The 24,836-nt window shown below is 38.0% G+C and overlaps 1 protein-coding gene across 1 annotated transcript; it reads left to right on the top strand.

Moving 5' to 3' along the window:
- The first annotated feature begins 5,272 nt into the window (after positions 1-5,272).
- Positions 5,273-6,523, top strand: LOC112540439 (membrane cofactor protein-like). Its single transcript, XM_025165548.2, has one exon. The coding sequence runs from the start codon at positions 5,273-5,275 to the stop codon at positions 6,521-6,523; it is 1,251 nt and encodes a 416-aa protein (XP_025021316.1).
- The last annotated feature ends 18,313 nt before the right edge of the window (positions 6,524-24,836 follow it).

Genomic DNA, 24,836 nt, shown 5'->3' on the forward strand with positions numbered 1-24,836 from the left:
TTCATCCTGGTGCTTAGATTCTGGTCCCCACTGGATTCTTTGTGTAACCTTGCAAATAAAAGAGAAGGAGGACCATTCCATCAGCATTGCTCAAAAATTCACTCCATTAGATTTCTCCTTTGTCTGAACTATATCTAGCTGCTTATTATACAAGAATTAATACTTAAGAGTACTAATTCTTAAGATATTGTTTTTTCCTATTTCCCTCCCCATCCCTTTTTCCTTTGGTATGGTGGTTTAAATGCTAAGTCTGCAGGTAAGGATATCTTTTAAATTATTGATTATACACATTTGGCTCTGGGAATCTTTTTTCCAAAAACTATGATGATGATGATGATATTAATAATCATAATGCATAATGCATAATAAACAGGCAAGGCAAGGAGCTTCATATGTCCAGCTGCTTGTAGATTGGCCACTATACTCTCTCCCATTTCTTTAGAACAGAATCATTTTCAGATATTTATTGGCACATAATGAATGCATACTGGACAGAGAGCAGCAGTGTGGTTGCCAGCCCCAACAATGTTAACATCATAATGTGTAAAGATGGGGTAAGGTCACGCTACCATTCATCCTGCGGTGCCACGTGATTGGGGAAGCCTAACAAAGCACTGCAAGTGCTTTTGTCACAGTAAATTGAGAATGCACAGAATGAATTTAGTTTATTAATAATGATTATTAAGAAGCCATTCCCCTTCCCCATATCTATGTTTTAAAAAAGGCTCAATGGCACATCTGCAATGCCACATATTCCCAGTACAATGTGTTCCATCTGTCTCATGTAAACATTGAACAAGGACCAATTACACATCCCTGGATCAAGAACTGAAGAGACGCTTCAGTGAAAATGGAGAGAAATGTTGAAACAGGAGACACAAAGAAAAGTAATGTCCCCCCACATGCTTACAAAAACCGACTGCAGGTCCAGAAGACATCTGCAGCTGCTGACAGTCCTTTAAGAATGAGCAAGGAAACATCATCTCAATTGGAGGCAACAAGCCGGCACTAAAACAGTAATAAATTCCACGTGAAAGCTGGAAACAGTTCTTCTGCTCTCTACAAATTATTAGTAGACCAATAACCTTTGCAGTGAAATCCAGAAAGCCCACTTTTATTATATAATTTTTGTTCAGTAATTTTTCCTCTGTAAATGCATCCTTGAATCCTCATTTCCTGCCTTGCTATAAATTCTGAGTATATTTTTAGAGGACTGAGAGCCAGAAAGAAGTGAATTCAGAGAGAGAATCACTTGGAAAGATTTTAATGGTATCACCAAAATGAATCTATCTATCTATCTATCTATCTATCTATCTATCTATCTATCTATCTATCTATCTATCTATCTATCTATGCCTTCAAGTCAGTGTGGACTCCTGAGGACTGCCTGGACAAGTCCCTGCAATTTCCTTCCTAGGGCTAAGGGGGAATGACTGGCACTAAGTCACCCAGCTGGCATTGGGCTGGACTAGAACTCAGAGTCTCCTGGTTTCTAGCCAGATGCCTTAACCACTCACCAAACTGTCTCTCTCATAAGTAATTTAGAATCAAACAAAAATACTTTTTCTTGAAATGTAATAGTCTGAGGCAATTACTTTATTCCAGTTAAGCCATTTCAAATATTTCAAACAAAAATACTGCTGCTGCTGCTGCTGCTGCTGCTATCATCATCATCATCATCATCATCATCATCATCATTTCCTGTCTACACTGAGTAAGTTTTGTAGGGCTATCCCTCAGCTTTTGCTCTTTGAATGTAAGGACGGTTGTATATCATAAATTCATAAGAGGTTGCACCCAACTGGACACGCTCTTCAGCAGACCCATTTCACCAGTCACGCTTCCCAGTGCAATGAGTTCTGTATTTCTACAAGCCAAGTGGCAGGCCTGCCTCACACTGTAAGTTAGCTAAGTCACAAGATCTCCAGCCCCTAAACAGCTTAGCTGACATTTTCCCCATGCAAAAGATCCTAGGTTCAATTCACAGTATTTCCAACAACTCTGGAAGCAACTGGAGGTTTTCCCTGTGTCCTGGAAAATAACAATATGGATTGAGAACTGCTCAAGGTTTAGAAAGGCTAATTTTATTGCTTTCTTCTCTCGTTGTAATCAGTGCTGGCTTTGTGACACCAGACCAAGGTGAAATGTGCTCTGTTAGTTTGTGGCTCAATATGTTCTGGGTTCAGTTGTGTGTTGTGTGAAGAACTCAGGCAATTGTGTTCATTCAATACAGTATAGTCCCAATTAGCCATGGGTTAGTGTGTTGTGCAAACTCAGTCAAAGAGAAAGAATTGTGTGGGCCATGAAGGCAACTGCTTATGTCATAAACCACTTCCTCTTCTGGAAGGCTTATTTGTGGAAAATTGCTCGACCACCCCCAGAATGGTGTTGTCTTCAGGAAGAACAGAATGTTCTGGAGTTCCTTGCATCGTTTCATCTCAGGAGACAAAACATTTTGCATGTGCCTATCCCACAGCTTTTCATTTCACCACATTAGCAAAGAAGAAAAATGTCAGATGGATCAAAAGAAGTGGCTCCTGAGGGGGCAGGGGGGGCACAAAAAAACAAATCTGGTGAGATGGAAAGAGAACATGCATCTGCTTGTGAAGAAAAGATGTGGGTGAAATAAGGGATTATTTATTAGGCTCTTGAGGTTTTGTTTTTGCTTCACAAAGGCAATTTGTCTAAAGACAGTGCCAATTAACAAATAGATAAATAACCCATTAAAGCATTAAGTGCTTCCTTTATTCTGTTCATTTGGGGCTGGGTTTTTCTTTTCTTTTCTTTATATTTCATACATCATTTATACTCTTACAGAACCATCTCTTTTCCGGAGAACAAAGGGAACGGAAAGATGATCCTTTCATCATTATTTGGAAAGCTAGATTGGGGACCTAGATTTGCCTGCAGCTATAAAAACACTCCAGACTCTCTACCAACTTCATAGCAATTGATACTGATGCACTGACAAGAGCACATTCCCTAGACTGAGAAGCGTATTATGTGATCAGTCCCCACTGATTCTTTGAGCTTTTGATTTACATTCACGAAGCCCAGGAATGTCAGCCGTGAACATCTTCTGAACTAACCCTCGTGCATTCCAGCATTCACACTGATGTCTGGCAAGTGTTCCAATCACCTTGAGGATGCATTTGAAATGTAACCGTTCACACTTCTGTGCTTGTCCGTTAAACAGTAGGTCTGTAAAGATCCTACCACAGTTAAATTCATTTCTTAGCTCACTTCCTGACAAAGTTGTATAACAATCGCAGAGTCCTCATTAGTTTGAAGTTGCTAACTAGCATCTTCTACTCCAGTTCTGCGTCCCAACTGATACTTCATGCATCTTCACTGACCTGCTTCCAGGTTAGTTTTCCCATGAGTTGGGAAATAAATGAAAATGCCTGAGCTCTAAAATATCACCTTTTCAAAAAATGATTTTTATTAAAAGAAATTTTTACAAAGATTTAAAAAGAACTACAGAGACATAGAAGAAAAAGAAGAAAAAGAAAAAGCTTATAAAAGGGTAAAAGAAAAAGTGAATAACAAAAAACCAGAAAAAGAAAGATATCTAAAGAAGCGACTTCCTATCTTCTTTGCTGCAGTTAGAATTAAAGTAATTACTGTCTCCACCCTGCCAAATTACATATCATAGTCCCCTTCTTCCCATAAACAAACCTTTTTAATTGATAAATCCCAAAATCAGCAGTTAATTTTGATCCATTTTCAGCAAAAAGTTTATAAAGGGTTTCCAGACTTTTATAAAAGTAATTGTAGTTCCCCCCTTGATCAAACAAGTCCATTACCCATTTCTGCAAACTCAGCCATCTTCACAATTAAAACATCTCCTGTAAAAAGAAAAGAACAAAAACTCTAGCCCCACCCATATATGTTGGATGTTGTCCTACCCACTTTGCATCTCCCAGCCCCTGAAAAGATGTTAAGCACAGCCTTGACTATCAAATGGTTGCCCACTGCTGCTTCAGTATCGCTGGGCCGAGCTTGTCTGGAGATTCTGTAGCTATGCGGAGCTGGGAAAAGGCCCAGCAGCAGAGGCCTAGATGGTCCAGTGGCAGCCAGCCTTTGCCTAGGCACTGGAGACCTAGAAGGCGCCCAGTAGGAGAGGTCACGGTAAGTGGAGCGGTGCCCAAGGCAGATCAGAAAGGCCTGAGGTAGACTCTGGGGGAGCAAGGGGTGTACCAAGAGGGCCTAGTGGTAGAGGCCTGGGACAGAGAAGGGCTACCAGCCGCCTGACAGGCTTAGGGACATCCTGGAAGAGATCAGGGCAGCTGGGAGGTCCTGGGGGAGGATTCCCCTGGAAATTGCTCACAGGGGGCCTTGTAGGCCCAGTTAACTCACAGGCCCATAGAGCCACCATAGTTAACCAGGACAAGCTAGGCCTAGATCCCTGGAAGGGTGGGGGAATTACACCATGGGAGAAGACCAGTGTTTGTTGTTCTCCCACCATCTTCTCTCACTGCCCCTGGATGTAAGATTCAGGGATGTTACATGGCAAGAATTACTGCCAGTGGGCCACCACCTGCTGTGCAGCTCCAGAAAAGCACACCTTTGCAACATTTCTCTGGAGAGTCAATTCAAAAGTTATGTGGGGTATGTCATCATCTTACAAAATCCCTTCCTATTCGTTAGGACTTTTGAACGTCCCACTCTGAATGCAATGCTGCTCACACCCCTGTAGTGGAAAAGTGGTGGTTTTTTCATTTTCTGTCCGAATATTCTGGAACCTGTTGGAGAAAAAGGGTTTTCTTCCTTCTCAAAATGAGGTTCATCTTCTCAAGCAGGACACTAGAGGACTTTGGTCTCCAAAATGTATTATGGGTTTGCAAAGCCAGGTCAAGCACAGATAGACACATTTAGGAATATTCCATGGGAAAGACCCTAATACACAGGAAACAGGGTATATTTATAATCAACCAAAAAAGGAAATACAAGAGTATAAATGTGACTGGTTACTAATTAATTATAAAAAGGCAAAGTTTTAAAATAGACCCGACTTGCTAAGCTGTGTCTGCTAAATGTATTTGCTAGGTGTCAAGCCACAGCTTCAGCTAGGTGTTCTGACCAGCTTCCTCTTAAAGCCTAACCACAAATATAATATAAAAACTATTCTTATGTACCTACTTGCTTCTAGTGCTTGCTAAATATTTACTTAAAACATTTATTAATATTCAAACTTCAATTCTTCCACAAGCCCCATCTTTTTTTGTTTGTAAATTCAGGGAATGTTTCTCCAGATTCTGTAGGTATTCCAATGGGTCTTTCTCCTTATTCCAATGAAGTCCTTACGGTGGCCTTGGTCCTTCTGTTCCTGTCTTCCACTGTTTTGTGTGACTGCTCAACTCCAACTCTACCCCCGCATTCTTCACTAAGAAGCGGAGGAACCCTAAAAGATAGCTATCCTACTGGAACTGTTTTGCAATTAACTTGCATCATAGGTTATGAACCTATACCTGGAATGCCTCCTGCTATTGCATGTCTTCCAACTGGAAAGTGGGCGGACACTCCTACATTTTGTCGAGGAAGGCGATGTCCAACTCCACATGTAGATAATGGCAGAATAGTATCCTCAACTGACCTCCGGCTTGGCGAAACAGTAACCTTTGCCTGCGATCACGGGTTCAGAATAATAGGCGATTCTACCCTTCGATGCGTTCTAAAATCAGGCAGAGTTGACTGGAATAGACATCCTCCACACTGCCAACGTATTCCTTGTGTTCGCCCTCCTACAATTTCCAATGGAAGATATAATCCTGACCCTGCAGATGAATATTCTATTGGCTCAGCAGTTATATACCGGTGTGATGCCGATTACTCTCTTATTGGAAATTCAAGTATTACCTGTATAGTTACAGCTGATGGTCTAAATGGAGAGTGGAATTCACGTCCACCTGAATGTAAAAAGGTCACTTGTAATAGGCCAAATATCCCAAATGGGAGACTGACAACTGTGTTTCAACCTACATATACATATGGCACTGGTATATCATTTCAGTGCAATCCTGGCTATACTTTGGTAGGGGCTGCTTTTGTTAGATGTGGTGCTAAGAATACATGGAATCCTCCTGTTCCAAGTTGTGTCAAGACTGTAGTCTCCACCACTACCAAACCTGGACTCCCACCACCAGGTCATCCTGCCCCACCTGCTGTTCCTCCTATATTCCCAGTTCCCCCTACACCTGTTCCTCCAGAAGATGAAACTAAAGAAATTCCAGTGCTCCCAACCCAAAGTGAAACAATTCCCACAGATGAATCAGGATCTGGCAAAACTGTTGGAATTGCTATTGGAGTTATTCTTGCAGCTATAATTCTGACTGCTTTAATTTTTGCATCTGTGAAATGGATATTTTGCCGGAGGAAAGCTGACACTCCTGTATCAGGGAAAGATACAGCTTTGGAGGGAAGAAAAACGATTGATGATCTGAGTCCACGGAAATTTCAAAGTAAAACTTCAGAAACTTTTCAACGTTCTTCCACTTCAGAAATGAAAATGGGGACTCAGTGAAGATTTGAGTCCAAAGTTTAGTAATTGTCATAGTTCTACAGTTTCGCCCTTGGATGAGGCAGTTAGTGTATGAAACAGTGAATACTCCAAAATGAAGTTTCCAAAAAATGCTCCTTTTGTATATGCTGCTTCTACATTCTAGTAATCTGTACTTATGCCCTTTCCAGGTGTCTCTTACAGGGTCTCTTTCTGTATGTCTGAGATACAGAATCTGAGGGAGTTCCCCATGTATCTGCTTCAGGGATGATGCCTTATCCTGTTATCAGGGTATAAAGATACTAGAATGGAAGCATTCTGCAAGTTCTCTTAAGAGCCTTGTTCTTAAAACTGTTTCTGAGTTCATGTGACATCAAAACAAAAGTCATCTTTGCTTCTGGAGTTTTAAAATTGTGCTAAAGCAATAATCTGTGCCTAATATAAATTGTGATCTGTTTTATATTTTAGCAGTCAACGTAAACTTTGTAAATTGAACCAAATAAATTAAGGGGAACTTTTAAGAGACTTATCTTATAATTTATGTCACTAAATTCACTGTGACCAGAAAGCACTGTGCTTTGGTTAAATGGAGCCCAACCTGTAATATTCAGGATATGTGTCAGGGAACATGTGATGAAATGCCAGACTAAATGAAGAAGTGCTCTTCAGTACATAATAATTGTTATATTTGATGTCTCTTTCTCATCCTTTACATTTTGGGAAATAACTATACCTACTTTTTATAATCCAACAGTGAGTAAAAGTTCTCATAATTATTCATAAGTCTTCTAGTAAATAACTTATGACTAGTTGTGTGTAGGGAGTTGTTCCACTGGCTCAGATAGAATGTAAATGTTCTTCATTTTCAAGTCCCTGGATGTACAATTGTTATCTATAAAGTACTAAAACTCTTGTGTCTGTAACCTTCAACTGGGCAAAATGGTGTGTCATAGGGCAACAATTTTTGAACCAAGGTACCTCAAATGGGCTAACTTACAGAATGCATCCAAAATCCAGGACCCATTACTCCCGTGGGATTGTAATTTGGGAAATTTGTGGCTGCTTCAGTACTCTGTGCTGCCATGCCGCCATAGTCAGCCCAGGTCACGTGATCATCTTTCCCGCCTCCTTTTGTCCACTGCACCCAACTGGTTGGCAGCATGGCCCGACTGACAAGCAGCAATTGGCTGCTTTGGAAATGAGGCAGAAATTTGAAATCTCTTAACGGTGGTTGGCATTGAGGGAAGGAAGAAGGAGTGACTTGAATGCTTGCTGGTGAGGTAGAGCTGGCTGGGAGGGACCAAAGGGTGAGCCCCTTCCTCAAGGGAGAGGGCCCTTAGGAACATGCCAGAATGGGGAGCAGGGGTGAAGTTTTTCTCACAGTTCTTGGCTCCCTTTGTTCCAACTCTCCCCAGAAAAGTGGCAGGCAGTTCTGCAGGTCAGTCAAGGAGGAGGAGGAGGAGGAGGCTTCACAGGAGCTCTCCTGAGGATTGCCAGGGGAGGGCAAACAGCACAAGCCTATATTATATGTGGAAAGGGAGGGAGGGAGGGAGGGAGGGAGGGAGGGAGGATTTCTGATGCTCCCTGCCAGCTTCCCACAAACAAAGTCAACAGGGAAGCTGGCAGCAAGCGTGTAAGTCGTTCACACTCCCAGTGCTTTTTTGCCCTTGGCCATTCTCTTTCTCTGTTTAGGTAAGGAAATATCTCTGAAACGATGACCCAACAGGTCACAGGTTGTCTAGTATAACATAATAGCTATCTAAGAAATGCTCATTAGAATTTTAAGGAATGAATTCATATGAAAAATTGAAACTTTATATCCTCTTGATATAATCTAAAAGCTCAGAACTGGCAATCAGAGAACTAGATTATCACTGTTAAACTCAGTGTAAAATTCCTCACCAGTGAGCAGTAAAGTAGTAAGGATGGTTTCTAAATCCTTGGTTGGGCCATTGGAATATCTGAATTATGGATAAGTTTTCTTCTTTCATGCTTGTTTGGCTAAGGGTTTTGGTTTTCTTTTGAAAAGGAAATGAATGCAATTATTTACCCATCTCCAGTATGAACTTGCCTGAGAAACAATAAATCCTTTTCTTTGACTTTTCATTTCTCTGTCAAGTTGGGTGGACTTAACAGATGAAGTGCAACCTTGCAATTAGACAGCTGGTGTACTGTAAGAGTGCTTTTCATAAAGAATCCTGATTGTTTCTGTTACCTTGGGTTCCCCATCTGTTGTGTGCACATGTCACCACCTCTTCTTCTGTGCACAGGTTGAAAGGTTGCAATTTTGGAAGGGAGGTTACACAGAAAGTATGAAAGAACAGTTGTTTTCAAGACCAACAGCTTTGTAAAAATGAAGGACAGAATATATACATATACATGCACACTTGCACACATGCACACACACCCTTTCCTGCACTTGTTCACGCTGAAAGCTATCACTGTGTATTATAATTCTCTGCATGGAAAAATAATACTGTCTCCTCTGTGTTTATGTGTGTTTAGTAAACAAACAGCAAAAATAGATCCATATGTGTTACTTCCAGGTAACACTTCTGCTGCAAAGAAATATGTTGTAACTAGCTAAGTCCAATTTGTGTTTAGCTAGGAGTATGCCCAATTCTAGTGAAATTGCTGCATCATGTACTACTATGGTTACTTGATTACATGTATAGTGGTTAGTTTAGTGACAAGTTATGTTTTAAAACAGGAATAGGCAAACAGATGTGGCCACCTAGCATTCTATTTGTGGTCCCTGTAGCTCCTGCAGAACCCTTTAGATCAGTTTTTTCTGCTCTTTGTTTTAACACATTGCAGAGAAATACACACCTTAAGGCTTTGTTCTGTCCTTCAGGGAAACAGGAAGCAGGAGAGAGGATACTCAGCCATGGTCAAGTGCCAGTAAATCAGTCTTACAGATATACTAGAACCAAAGAGCTATTGAAGCCCATCTACAGATCCAATGCCACAATATAATGTATCCAATAGGAGAGAGATTACTCTAGAAGCATGATCTTAATTCAAGTGAAGGTTGAATTATCCAATAAACCAATTCATGGCTAAAACTTCTGAACAGCATGCAGTATGGATGAAATCTCAGCCTTCGATAGTGTCCTAAAAGGTTTCTTGGTGGTGCTTGTTATGACTCTGATTCTCTCTCCTGGGGAGCCCAGACATGCAATCTGAACTTCTCTGCTCTTTAGCCCCCTATTCCTTCACTTGGCTGCAGTAGTGTTATGTAGGAGTTAGAGGCTGAGGGTCAAGATCAGAAATTGGAGCTCAGTCTAAAGGTGTCACAGGGACTGAGTCTGCTGAATAGAGTCCTTGGTCAAAAAACGCAACTCAGTGTAATGAGTGAGAATGTGAGAATGACCTTGGGAAACAGCAGGAACAGCCACAGCCAAGGGAACGGCTGTGCTTTCTATCTACCCTGCAAGGCTGACAGTCAAGATCCTTGCTTTCATTTCCTGCTCTACCTCCTTCTCTGGGGAAGAGCCCAAGATGGACACATCAGGCTTAAACAACCACTAGCACCCTTTTGAAATCCCTGAAACTCACCTCCCATCTCAGTTCACTGAGTAGTATGGAGTAGGAACAGGTTTATGTTCCTGACCCCCTTCCATATATTAATAAAATGCTAACAGAAATATAACCCAATTTCCATATCATTTTATGCATGAGTAAAATCAATTTCAATTCTTCTTTTCATAGTAAAGGTGACAGACTAAATGTAGTACTGAGTTATGCAATTTGGGGCAAAATTATTTTGTCTTAAATTATATATGTACCTTGTTTTTCTTTAGAAGACTGATGTATAAAGCAGGAGATTCCCAGTTCAGATGTGCTCTATTCTGTGCTAACAAATCTTTCAACCTTAGATTACACAACATAATGTGAGTCACATACTGCTGCAAGATGAATTATGCTACAATGTCTGTGAATGTGTAGGAAAAAACAGAGCCATTCCTGCTAACTTCACTCCTCTGGATCAACCATCTCCTACCCCAAATGTAAAACCTCACTTTTATGGATCAACTGGGAGAAAGGTATGTTCCCCAAATTTACCACATTTGCAGACATGTATTTCATTTGTGTAACACAAATAAAATAAATATATGCAGATGATATAAATTACATTGGCCAGACTGCTTTGGAGACTATGTCCTTCATTTCAGTATGATATCTATCCAGACCAAAATTGTGGCCCTTACATCCGAAATCTACTAAATGCAGATCTGTAATATCCAGGTTTTTACTGAACAGTGTGAATTATCTGAAGGGGAAGTCTTCAAGAATACATATGGAAATCATTATATATACAACTGAATTCCTGTAAATGTTCACACTGTGTGCAGATACTAAGGAAGAGGCTAGTTAGGAAATGTAGTGCCAGGGTTCAATCTAGTCATTATGGCCCCATTTCCCCACATACATACATACACGCGCACACACACACACACACACACAGATCAGGTGGGGAACCAAGCCGACTATTCCAGTGTCCATAAACTCCAGCCAGCATTGCCAGTGGTCAAGATCAATGGGTGCTGTAATCAAACAGCTTCTGGAAGAGTACAGATCCCCATCTTTAGTATAAGGTTTTAAATGTGTTCAAAGTGGTCTGAACATGCATTCTCTGTCTTGAATCCAAATGCCTTACAAATGTAACTGTGTGTATTCAAATAGAAACCATTATCCACAGTCTATGGAGTATATGTTACTTTTTAGTTGAGCTTCAGAACGCAAGCACTGAAAACACATGAGCTGTTTTTATGGAAATCTTTCTGCCCATTTCAGTTAGGATACCAAGGACTGGTTCACGTGGTAGCATAGTGTATGTCTGTCAGTTAATGAATCATCACAGATCGACCACATCATTTACCTTTCTATTACAAATGAAAATACATTTCTCTGTTGTTATTTTAAAAATTACCATGTTGCAGTCTTGAACGCTGCTATCATTTTTTTCTCAACATTTTGCATAAACAATTAAAAAATTGAAAACTCAGGAAGCATTTGCAATAATTACATGGAATGTGAATTGTTTCATGTCTTACTGCCCTTAGGGACACCAGCATAGCATTTTACAGAATAAAACCCAGGACAGACTGACACTAATGCCTGAACATTCATACTACTGTGCCTGTTTTCTCTTCTTAGAGTAATTAAGGATAGAAGCTTTCTGTGGGTTTGATAAGCCTAAAGTTTAACTGGCTTTTGATTTATCATGGCACTTCAATATCCTTTTTGTTTTCCTTGGGAATACATAATGAAAACTGTCCTTATATCCTGGGATTCTTTTGACAATCTTCAATTATTCATGTAATTAGAACGCTCTAACACAAAAGACAGTGACATAATATTAAATATTTTATTCAGCGGGGTTGCCATCTTATAATGGAAAATCTAGGTAATGTTTTTAAAATTGGGATAATTTGCTTCACTAATTGTCATTCATTCTTCCTCTTTAAGAGAAATCTGCTTGTTTGGCTTTCTGATTTTTTCTAAACCCAGTTAGAGAAACAGAACAACATGCACACTATCCAAACATGAGATCCAAAAACGCTAACTGAAGATATCCCTCCCCTCCCGCTGTCTTGCTTAGTCCCCTAAGGTAAACTCCTAGTTGGAGTCAGAAGAGCCATCTTATTAAAGGAAAAGAGAGTCATTACTGCTTGCCATCAAAACCACACCTATTCAGATCTCTTGGAGTTGCCCCTGGTCAAGACGATGGGCTAAAGCTGTCTCAGAAGAGCAGGCAAAAAGCTCATGCAACCTAGGCTTCACTGACATTATTACAGTATGGAGAGAATAAGGAAAGGTGAATGCTCTCAAAATGATTATTATTCCCGGATTAATTTATATTCTGAGAGGGATTCCTGTTGAAATATCTGGAAAATATTTTCAGAAAATAAATTCTTTGTTTAGAAAAATTTTATGGGGTTCTTTGCATCTGAGAATTTCTTTACAAAAAATGCAATTACCCATTAATGATGAAGGAAGATTTGGTTTTCTGAATCTGGAACTATATCATCCAGTTTACCTATTGCCAAGTATTAAATACTGGAAGCCAGCAAGTGGTGTTAATTTTCCGATTTGGACAACATGGAAATATACATCTATAGCACCTTTGGTTGGATGGACAGCATTAGGATCTAAATACAACAGAACTCTAGTATCTCTGGAAACAATTATGTCAATTAGAAAGCTATGGAATGGAATGTCTAATAAAAAAGGATTCAATCCTTTTTCCCATGCTAAATTGACTTTATGGGGAAACCCAACATTAAAAATTGGGAAAAAGATGGCAATATGAAAAAATTTGATGGAAGCAGGGATATTGACTTTGGACCAATTGATAGATGATGAAGACGAATTGTGTTAAGAAATAAATATCATATATCAAACGTAACCAATGGCAATATTTACAGCTACAACATTTATTAACAACATTGTTTGGACCAGCAGCATTTTTAGCTTCTGAGACACCTGAGATACTAGAACAACTTCTTAAATCTTTAAAACTAAAAAAACGTACTATTACTTTTTACAGATATTTGCTATCAGTAAATCAATTTGATATGCAGATGCTAAGATATGAGTGTAATAAAGAATTAGAGGTTCCTATATTGCCTAGGCAATGGGAGAGTGTCTTAACTTCTATAGCAAGAGTGTCAATGGACTTTAAACTATGGTTTATACACAAAAAATAATATTTAGAATTTATAGGACTCCATTACGTTTATATAGAAAAGAAATGTCTAAGACAGTATCTTGCTGAAGATGTAATAAGGACAATGCTTCTTTAAAACACATGTTTTTACAATGTCCTAGATTTACTAAGTTTTGGGAGAAAGTAGTGGACCGTATAAATGTGACTGTGTGACAAAAACTAAAACTCTCAGAGGATAATATTCTTTTGAATTACATACCTAGTACATGGAATTTGACAATTGGACAATGTAAATGGATTCTTCTGCCCTTACTGTGGTTAAAAGACTGATATTGCAAAATTGGAAAGATAAATGTATGGCCCCATTCACTCAAGACCTGATTACACTTGCCACCTATGAGTGGATTACCTATAGACATAGACTTTGTATGGATAAGTACAGTGAAATATGGGACTCATTTATGCAAAATACAGTAGGCTAGAGAAAAAGAAAAACATGATGGTTATATAAATGTATTAGAAAATATATATACTTGCATAAGGTTTGTATTAGAAAATTATATATAGAATTGTAACTGTTTATTGTAACGACATATTATATTTTATATATCTCTTTTTCTGTTGTATTCTTTTCACTTATTTCTTTTTTAAGCCCTTGTTATGTATTTTTCTTTGACAATGTGTGTATTTTTTGTGTTTGGTTCCCATTTTTTTTTCTTCTGTTATTTTAAAAGCAAATAAATAAACAAGCAAGCAAACAGTATGGAGAGAATCAGAAGTAAGATTTTTACTCTATCTTTTTATAGGTTAAACTACATTTGAAGTATTGTGCTGAGTTCTTGGTGGCAAATATTTAAAAAATATTGACAAACAGATGCCTGTCCAGAGGAGGGTATCCAGAATGACCAGAGGTTTGAAAACCAAGTCCCATAAAGATGGCTGATGGGGCTGAGCATGCACTGCCTGCGAAAGGGAAGATTAAGAAAGCACATGATAGAATTGTCAAGGGTACAAAAGTTGGATTGAACTATAGCTGGACCCCCTAAAACAGGGTAGGCAAGATTTACTCTGAGGGGCAGCCTGTTAACCTCTAGGAAACATGAGGTTAGAGATGATCTCATCAGGGAATAAGGGGCCAGGATTTCAGCCTTTTGGGTGGTATTTTTTGGGGAGGTGTCTTTTAATGCAAAATAGATTCATTAAGCCTTGTAGAGACTTAATGTATCTATTTTACCCCTCTCACCGACTCCCACAGAAAATGCCTACCAAAACTGATGCTGTCAAAAATCTGTAATTTATGGGTCCAAAGAAATGGGGCTGGGCACATGCAGCTTTTGGGCAGAGGGTTGCCACCCTGTACCCTAATTCTGTCAAAGGCACTAATGCAATGTCTCCCAAGAATTCCTTTTTGTCCATGGAGATCCATAGCCTGCTATGCCATTAATTTGCACACATCTGTTCTTACTATCCTTCTGATAAATCATGTCTTCTTTTCCTTAGTCAACCTTGAAATGATGACATATTCTCCTGTGATCTGTTGCCATGGTGAATAAAAGCTAAAGCATAAATTCCTTATTGAGATTTTCAACTCTACCAGAAACACAATAAATATAATTTGGGATGCTGTGACGTTTGGATGACTACTAAACTTCTATTAGAATAAGCTAATATGGTTTTTGTCATTCATAATGTTATGAAGAAGTGAAATGAACTATCCTGTTGTGCTTTGGAACTGATTCTTCTAAAAACGGCTTGGTTTCCTTTATAAATGTAGAACTCGGAAGGAAGTATAGTCACCATATATTTTGGGATCTATCTTTTCAGCAACTTTAAAAATCCATTTTAAGCCTGCCCTATTGCTATTCGTAACATTTCCTGCTGGTTGCAGGAAATGCATGGATGTGGGAGGAACGAGAGAGGGACATGTGAGCATTAAAATTTTGCTCACGTATATTTTAGGCCTGTAAAGTAACAGCACTGGTTTCCATTGTGTTTCAGGTCACTCCTCCTGATATGGTGTTTTGTCCCATCTCCATCTGTCCTTTCTTCCTGCCTAGATACAAGGATCTTGAGAATAGTTCTTCTGAAAAGCATGTTATGGGAACAAGTTCTCTACCCATCAAACCTCAGTTCCAAACTGAAATGCACAAACACCCTCTCTTTGTTTTAGAGCAAGCTAGCCGTTCTTTGTTTAGAATGCTGTTTGTTTTATTTGCTGCTATCTGAGATGGGCAATAAGTACATAAATACAGGAAATAGTTGCTATAAATATTCCCAACATGGTAAAAAAAAAAAAGAGCCTCATGTTTTTTGTTTGTTTGTTCTTGGGGTTTTTTTGGGGGGGGGAGTGATGGAACATCTTCCCTCCCCTCACCCTTAGATCTGTATTCTGGCAATTTGTTCTTTTTCCTCAGCCCCATGCTCAGATCCTGTTCTTGTGGTGTCATTAGTTCGGATTTCACAAGCTCAGCTTGATTAATATCATAGATTACAAAGGTGCTAATGGAGAAAAGACTTAATATTTCTTTAAACGTGAGGCCAATAGAGACAAAGAGAAAAAGAAAGAAGTGAGTAGATGGTTGAATGAATGTGAAGTTTTGTTCCTATCCCCATTTAAGATACTGTGCTTTGAGCTTTACTGTTAAAGGGAGCTAGGCCTTTGCCATGCTCTAAGCAGTGCAGAAACATATTGTCTGAACAAAGCATGGGACACAAGGAACAATTAATAAAACGAAAGAGCTATTTCTTGCAGATGGATACGCAGGGCAATAATGGAAGAGGAAAACTCTGCTGAGCTGTCATGCATCAGATCCTGCATCTGTTATGGAAATCACGACTCACGGAGCTCTTTTGTTCATGGTAAAGCCCTCCCAACAGGGATTTGGCCGAAGTAGATTTTCTTGTTATTAAACATGATTTCTGGCTAGTCGAGAGCAGATGCAGTTACAGCATTCGGTACTACTATAAGCTAAACTTCAAGCATGCAGCACCCTTTCTGGTGCTCACTGTGGTCTGAAAAGCTAGTTTGGTTAAAAAGAAAATGTGCTCAGTTCAGTCACTGTTTTACACATGAATGTGTCTGACAGTCAAGCATCCTGGTGGCCTTCCAATTCCAGCCAAGCAAGGAATACATGTCCTTGATCACTTATCCCTTAACAAAGATAAAATGCACAGATTAGATGATTCAGAAAGCAAGGACCTTGCCATCAAGGTGGGTATGCATGTGTGTATGATAATATTGTAAGGACAAAACTACACTGAGCAAGAGCCCACTGGATTTCACGTAGAAGGCTGTTTCTGCTGCAAGTGTCATAGAAATTGCTTTTACCCTGCTCCCCAAACCTTGCTACTGCTCCTTATCTAGAAATGGAAAGCTTTTGAGCCTACTGGGGGAAAAAATGGCATGCAAGAGAATAAGGGCAGTTTGAATTCAATAGTGCATCCACTTCTAAATAACTGTTTTTTCTTCTGAATACCTCATAATGATTGATGCCCAATCAAAGTTGATCTAACATCTGACTATCTGTCTGTCCATCCAGCTATAACTTCCTGTGCTGTGGTAGAAATGATGGAGAATGTTATGAGTAAAACAGAAGTAAAACAAGCAAGAATTAATCTATAATGTGATTTGCCTATGTACCAGATACTCATTTCTTAACATCTTATTTTAGTAAGAACAGAGGTAACCTAGTTCAAAGCCACAAATTCTTTTTTGCTATCTTGAGATATTGTGTTTTTTCATCCGCTAATATTATTTCTTAATTTAAATTAATATGTCTCATGATTTGGAGATTTAGCCTTATGAATATTTACTACCCGATTTAGCCTACATTAATAATGTTTAAAGTTATATGAAGCATAGCTGGCCAGCATAATATGCTAGTCCTACACATTAGTTCCAAAAGCTCTTCTTGAACTACTGATGTAATTTTTCACCTTCTGATATTGTGCTATGAAGTCTTCTTCTTCCGCACTTATAAGCTATTCTTCGTATTCATCTGCACTTATAAGCTATTAAAGTATTAGGGTTACTGTATTGAATTGTTATTATCTCTCCACTCATTTTTATGAATGTATAGATTGTTGACAGATTTTACAAATGCTCATTGAAGGCACTCTAAGAGAAGATGATGGTTTATGCACATTGAGTGCAATTAAACAATAGTCAGGTATACCAGGGATCTGATTTATATTTCTGAGCTTGGCGTGGGAGCTGATAAAAATTCAGGTGTGTAATGGCTTTACTGTGTGCCATCCATCTTTTTTCAATTTCACCATGTAACTGCAGACTGAAGGGTGATATCTATATTATATTTTCTCATGCATTGCAACCACAGTCCTACACCGCAATAGTTACTATGCTGTGAAAAAGCATTCTGCAATGGTTGGCTATTTCAAAAGCTGAGTTGAAAATCCGATAGAAATCAGCCATCATGAACCAGGATGAGTCTATATATTAAGGTCTTTCGTATGTGATTGTATAACAAGGACTTTGAAGCATGATGGGATATGGAGGTTCTTTTACATTCTATTGATTTCTGTGAGAAGGGTCTGCGATTAAATCACAATGCATGAGGCATAAACTGTGGCAATAGCAGCATCAAAGGCACTCGTCTACAATTACCATATCAAGGTTGCAACAGTGCAGACATCACTAGACAGTAGCAAAGAATTGGTCTCATTTTTACCTCTCTGCTACCATCTAGTAGTTATTTGGATTTTAGCAGCTCAAATCTAATAGCTCTATACTAGCCTCAATAAAATTATTGTCCACATTTTGACAGTGAGGAACTCTGAAAATGATACCAGGAAGGAATGAAAGAAGTGGAATAGGAACAATTGAGCAGCTGTAGCTACGTATTCTATTAGAAGTGTTGGCCAAAACTCTAGACCCATAGCAATGCGAGAAAAGACACAGGAGTAATATGCCGCATCTCACAATGATGGGATGTGCATGAGTGTGTTAAGGTGAAAAAAAAATCTTCAGATTGAGAAAAATGTGAAACATTTGGATAACATTTTAACTAACATGAATTGCATGTTATTTCAAAATAATCATGTTAAACTATGGAATGGAATTAAGGATTTATTAAGATGGGGAAAATTACAATTGTCATTGTTGGGAAGAATTTCTGTGGTAAAAACGAATGTTATTTTTATTTCAGATAATACCTGTTTTGGAAGCTGATACACCATTTAAACAGTGGCAAAAAGACATACCCAGATTTATATGGCGGGGGAAAAACCAAGGGTTAAATATAAGATCCTACAAGATGCAAAGGAAAGAGTCAGACTGGGATTGCCTGATTTTAAATTGTATTTTGCTGCCTGTTGTTTGGTTTGGATGAAGGAGTGGCTGCTGTTAAGAAATAAGAGAATTTTAGATTTAGATGGTCATGATCTGGAGTTTGGGTGGTATGGTTACTTATGGTATGATAAAATCAAAGTAAATGTAGATTTTTAAAAATCATTATATTAGGAATGCCATACTATGAATATGGAATAGATATAAACCCAGGCTATGCCTGAAAATACCTTTGTTGGCCTCAGCTCAAGAAGCATTTTATAGAAAAGAAACAGCAGGCAAAGATAAACGGTTAACATATAAAGACTTGCTAACACAGGAAAATGGGGAGCTTAAGATGAAATCAAGAGAACAATTGACTGCAGAGGGATTTCGTTTTCAATGGTTTTCATATGCACAATAAAAAGGAAGATTTAATATAGATAAAAAAGTACCAAGAACAGAATGTGATAAAACAGAATTTGAAAACGAATTATGTACAAATGATGAACATGATTGCTAAAATGTATAAACTTTTGTTGAGATTTGAAATGGAGGAAGAGCAAGTTAAAGAATGTATGGTAGAATGGGCCAAGAATGTTGGTTATATGGATCAACGGGAGAGAATGTGGTTAAAAGGTCTGAAATTCACATTGTCTTGCAATGTAAAAGAAAACCTTTTAAAAATTATGTACTGCTGGTATATGATACCAGAGAAATTGTCTAAGCTGTATAAAGGTACTTCTAATCACTGCTGGAAATATGAAAAGTATGAAGGGACATTTTATCATGCATGAGGGACTTGTGAAAAAGTGAAAAGATACTGGATACAAATACATATGGTGATGCTGAAAATTTTAAAAATTAACATTCAGATGAAACCAGAACTTTTCTTATTAGGACTTATGGACACTCAACTAGAAAAGGCTCATGGACGATTGGTTTTATATATGGTAACTGCAGCGATATACTCACAAAGATGGAAGACTGCAGAAACACCAATAGTGGAGGAATGGATTTTGAAGATGGCTGAGTTTGCAGAAATGGCTAAATGGACTTGTTTGATCAAGGAGGGAACTACAATTCCTTTTATAAAAAACTGGAAAACCTTTACTGTATAGACTCTTTGAGGAAAATGGATAAAAGTGAACTGCTGGTTTCAGGATTTATTGATTAATAAGGTTTCTTTATGGGAAGAAGGGAACTATGATATGCAATATGGCAGGGTGGAGATGGTAATTACTATGTTTGTAACTGCTGCAAAGAAGTATGGAAGTCACTTCTTTAGATATCTTTCTCTTTCTTGCTTTTTTGTTATTCTTCATTTTTATACCCTTTTATAATCCTTTCCTTTTCCTATTTCTTCTTCTATGTTTTTTAAATTATTGTAAAATCTTCTTTTAATAAAAATTGTTTTTAAAAATTCTCATGAAACATAATTTGGTTTCAAACGAGATGATTACACGCTACTTAGAGAAGCGCATAGGCTTGTTTAATTTTGTTTATAAAATTAAAACTGCCCAACTTCTTCTCCATGGCAGAAGTTCATGAAAATCCCCTCCAATCATTATTGTCAATGAATTTTAACTGCATACTCAAATATCCCAGTATTTTCATCATAGGATGCTTTTGAGTGGAGAGTGACTAAAATTCTGCATATTCTCAGCAATCCACTCCAGGAAGAGCTGAAACCAAATAATCATTTTCATTTCTGTCATCATCATAGAAGAATGAAATGTGGAGCCAAATATCTAGAGATGGAGGGGTGGGGGGTAGAACCTCTGAATCCATTGTCCTCTGAACTTTTTACTAGAAAAGAAGTTATTCAGGATTTTTTTTAAAAAAAGTTCACAAACATACCAATTTTACAATATGTTTTATTTTTACTTTATGTAGTTTGACTCCTAACCAATTATTGGCAGGCGGGATGTTTCCTGATAGGGTATTTATCTGCATTCCATTGATATTTTTAAAAAATGTGACTCATTTAAAATAAATATTAAATTAGTTGAACCCAAATAGATACTGCCAGACATTGATAAATTAGAATTTGTTGAGGGCATTGAATTCTCTGTTTAACTACCCAGCCTCGACCACAGAACTAAAAATCTCCCTGTTCTTGGAAAAACATGAATAACTATTAAACCAGCTTAGAGTTGTTAAGACCACATTTACTCAGGAATAAGCCCTCTTGAAAACAATGAAAATTACCATGTGTGGTATAAAATCAGAAGACCTTATATATTCAAAAGGAATGAAATATTGTGAATTTCAGTGAAGCTCTTTCTTCCAGTTTTTCTTGAGTCTTAGTATTTTATGCATTTGAAGAGAGTTTCTGAACATTACACCTGACCAACTTCAATTAGAATTGTAACAAATCAAAGTCATTTTGTAAAACAATAACAAAACACAGCACATTTGGTTGTGTTCATACTGTCAATGTTGATAGTTTAATTTCCTGTTCAAAGACTATGCTATCAGCCAATTCTGCCCCCAGTTGATGTAAAAGTCCCATTATCCTTGGCCTACACTCTACAGTCAAATCATTCTTCAAATGTGGATCCCTAGAACTATATCCATTCAACATGAAGGAGGATATTAATAGACTTTAGATAGTTCCAAAATTTGAAAGTATCAAGAATATACATAAGGCATACACAATATGGGAAAGAGACATAGACAAGCCCGTAATAGTTGAATAAATTCATTAGTCATGAAATGGTGGCTGATTGTTCAGATGAATAAAGGAAAAACAGAGAGAATAAACTGGAATATCTTGGAAAAAGATACTTCAGTAGATTACTTCCATTTCTGGCATTGATTCTTGACTTTAAGCCATTAAAGCTTTGGGGCTCTGGGAACAACAGTTTCCTTCCAAATGTGCTAAAGATGAGAGGTAGCTTAGTAGAATTTCTCAGAAGAGATTTTCTGACTAAATTCAACTCTTTTTCTTTTTCTTTTTCTTTTTCTTTTTTTATCCCTCTAGAAAATGAAAACCAGGTTGTAAAATTTGTACCAGATGTCAGGGTTTTTTCCCCAAATGCATTGTGTGGGACACTGTAGAGGTTACAAAATGATAGCCAGGATGCCAGTAAAATTACTAGCAGCTTGCAAACTAAGAAAAATGGGGTGGGGGGATGGAGTAGAGTGGAGAGAAAAGCAATTGTATGCAGCCAACATTGCTAACACTGAATCTCATCCACATCAAAAAACTGGAACAAAACTGGGACTAGAAATTCTTCACCAAAAAGTGGAGATTCAAGGAAAAAGCTGTTCAGCTCTCAACTCACCAATTTTATTGGATATTTTTTTCTACTTTTGCAACTGTTCATTTGAAAATAAAACCATTATTTTAAAGACTTAATTATTGCATGTATTTATCTGCCTAAGAGATTTAGTTGTTTCCCCTGCTCTTATTAAACCATTTTTGTTAGTTCTTTCAATAGTGCCCTATTATACAGAAAGAAGGTAATGCATTTTTATTTGTTATGGTTTCTTTAAAGGCACTGTCCAGCAATTGTTTAAGTTAGGGGCAACACCAACTATTTAAAGAAATGGTAAATAAATTTTGGGCAACCCCAGGAGCAGGAATAATTGAACAAAGTGAAGGCACTTTTTTCCCTTAAATGAGCTCTAAGAGGGCAAGAAAGAAGGGGTGGGGGCAAACATTGCTGACATATTTCAAATTTGGGTTGCTAGCTGGACATTTCCAGCCTGTTATTCATCCAGAAAACACAATGTCCTCATAGCTCACACAAGGTGCTGAAAGCAAAAAAAAAAAAAAAATCAGCAAGATTGCAACCTTCATTTAATACAAACATGAGTAGCTGCATTGGAAACATCAATTTAACACTTGCTGAGCAGTGTGGCTGGCAGTGTTTAATCATGAAACAGAAACCCGCACACTTAGTTTTGCATGTGCTAGCCATCCTTTTGTCCTGTGACATTTCCTACAAGATTATGCGCCAAGCTTTTCTGATGCTCAGGACCTTGCCAACACAACATCACATTCAGCATCTATAATGGCTAGTATCTACCAGCAGTCCAAAAAGATGTAATGCTATCCAGACCTGGATTCATCAGCTGGGAAGTAAGACTCCCTGGTTTTGTGTTAAACACAAAAGATTATAGTATTAGAAAATACATAACTTACAAGCACCTCAGCCATGTTTATTATAACAACATAACATAGATTCTTTAAAAATGGAGAAAACTTGTCTGGTGTAATGGTTAGTGATAAACTGCAAGCTAAACACACTTATAGCATATTTTCATGAAATTCAGCAGAATGTGTTTGCTTTACTTAAATATTTATACCCCATTCTTTCTAGGCCACGTTTCCACAAAACAGTTTTTAAATACATACAGGATTGGACAGTTAAGCAGTATTGCAATATTCTATCTCAGTTCCTGATGACTACATGGGCACAAATCATGCCCTTTTCTTGGCACCTGTGGAAGTGGTTTACCACTGCTTGTTTCTGCAATATTCTTCAGTCTAGCCTACAGTCCTGGTAGTCTTCCAGCCAAGTAGTAACCCAGCCTGACCCTAAGTTCAAAGCGTAAACTAGGTGAACAAGATTAATACCTCCTGAGACCAAGGGGAGGAAAAGAGAGAAGGGGAAAAGAGGGATGGAACAAAAAATGGACATTAGACCAAGAGAATCAGGTTCAAAACTTCACATATGGACAAAAAGCTGATTGAATTATCTTAAAGAGATGCCCTCTAGAAATGATTCAGAATTGTTTTGATCTATAACTCTCCTTTCCATTAATAGGGCACTCAGAGCAGTTAACAGTAATATATGTGACTGTTAAAACCCAGTTGCGGGGGAAAAGAACTAAAATATGACTAACTACACTCAAAAGATCTGAGTGAAGAGGAAGGTCTAGACTCTTTCTTGAAGATCAAAAAAGGGAGCGAAGAGGAACTCCTGAGAAGGTTCTTTTTATTACTTGGGACTGAAGCAGCTGGTTATGAGGACAAATAGAAGAGCAACATGATTCTTGTAGTGACCCTTTTTTAATAGCAGAAGGGTGGGGGGAAGGTAGGTTTGCCTGCAAGGAAATTACAAGCATATATTTTAATGATGGGAAGAAAAGAAGAAGGATGAGATGACAGAGATAAGGGTAAGAGCTGGATAACTTCAAGGGTATTCTGATCATACAGGATGTTTCAAAACAGAAGGACATGCCTCTCCTTTCTAGCACTGAAGTTTTCCATTAAACTTACATATTTTGGGGGTCATTGTACTTTCCCCCTTTGAATCTTGTATCCAAATCTTTCATTCTTCTGCAATTTAATTGTTAGTTTATTCAATTTGCAGCATTGTTACAACAGCCCAGCAAAAATCTTTACGTTTTCTGGTTTCTTGTATGGTGGCTTTTCTAATATTTTCATTGTTTGGAATCAATGAGTTTTGATAGTGATTCCTGTATGATACCCAGTTTAGATTTCTGGTCTACCATTATACTCATAAGAAAGAACCATCCTCCTGCAGGCTTTTTTAATGTGCATAAAGAGGGGAAATATATATTTGTGAGTTCCATGCTTTAAAAAAACCCAACACAGCTGACATGAGTATCAAATCAAGCATTTTTGTTTAATAGGACTTGCTGTAAAAAATAGAACAACCAAATATATTTGCAAACACAAATGTACTTTCCTTATTATAATGTCCCAGACATAGTTTGTTTTGGACGAATCCCATGACCTAAAATTTTAATGGAAAGTTAACAGAAGCTACTATTAGTTTCTCTTTTATGCTTTTCTTAGATTATGTAGTGGCTCAGTTTCTAGGACCTAATATTTAATCAATCTACTCATTCTTAGCAACCTGGCCCATTTATCCCATTCTGGCAAAGCATTCTTCATTCATTGTTTGGCTGAAATCTGAAAAGGATTTGCTGACTGCTTACTATAGAATGGATTTGTTCCAAGACCCTCTTCCTTAAATTCCCAGTGGATTCATCTTTAAGTTAATTTCTTCTTAAGACAAGTTGTATTGGACAGTAGTCATTATGTACTATTTTTAATGGTATTTAGCAATCCTGCTGCAGAACTGGGGGTGCATTCAGGTGGCAGCGTGGTCGATGTGGTTAATTGATGAAAACAGTCACCAAAATGAACTTTCCTCTCAAACACAGATTGTGTTGCAGACTTTAGCCTCCTGCCCCATCCCCACCCCTGCAAGACTTCATCCAACCTATCCATTCCCTTTGGATTCATGTATCCTGGCTTCTAGTATCCCACAAATGCAAATGTAGCAACGTTCAAGATGATCGCACACTGGATAGCATACAGCAAATATATTGCCTTGTTTGGCTGTACTGGCTTCAAAAAATTATTCAGAAGACTGTGAGTCACAAGCATGAGCATT

The sequence above is a fragment of the Python bivittatus genome, unplaced genomic scaffold (genome assembly GCF_059951505.1).
Source record: "Python bivittatus isolate LINGU-HERP-01145 unplaced genomic scaffold, Pbiv_v1 ctg000480_np1212, whole genome shotgun sequence".
In the NCBI taxonomy this organism is placed as follows: domain Eukaryota; kingdom Metazoa; phylum Chordata; class Lepidosauria; order Squamata; family Pythonidae; genus Python; species Python bivittatus.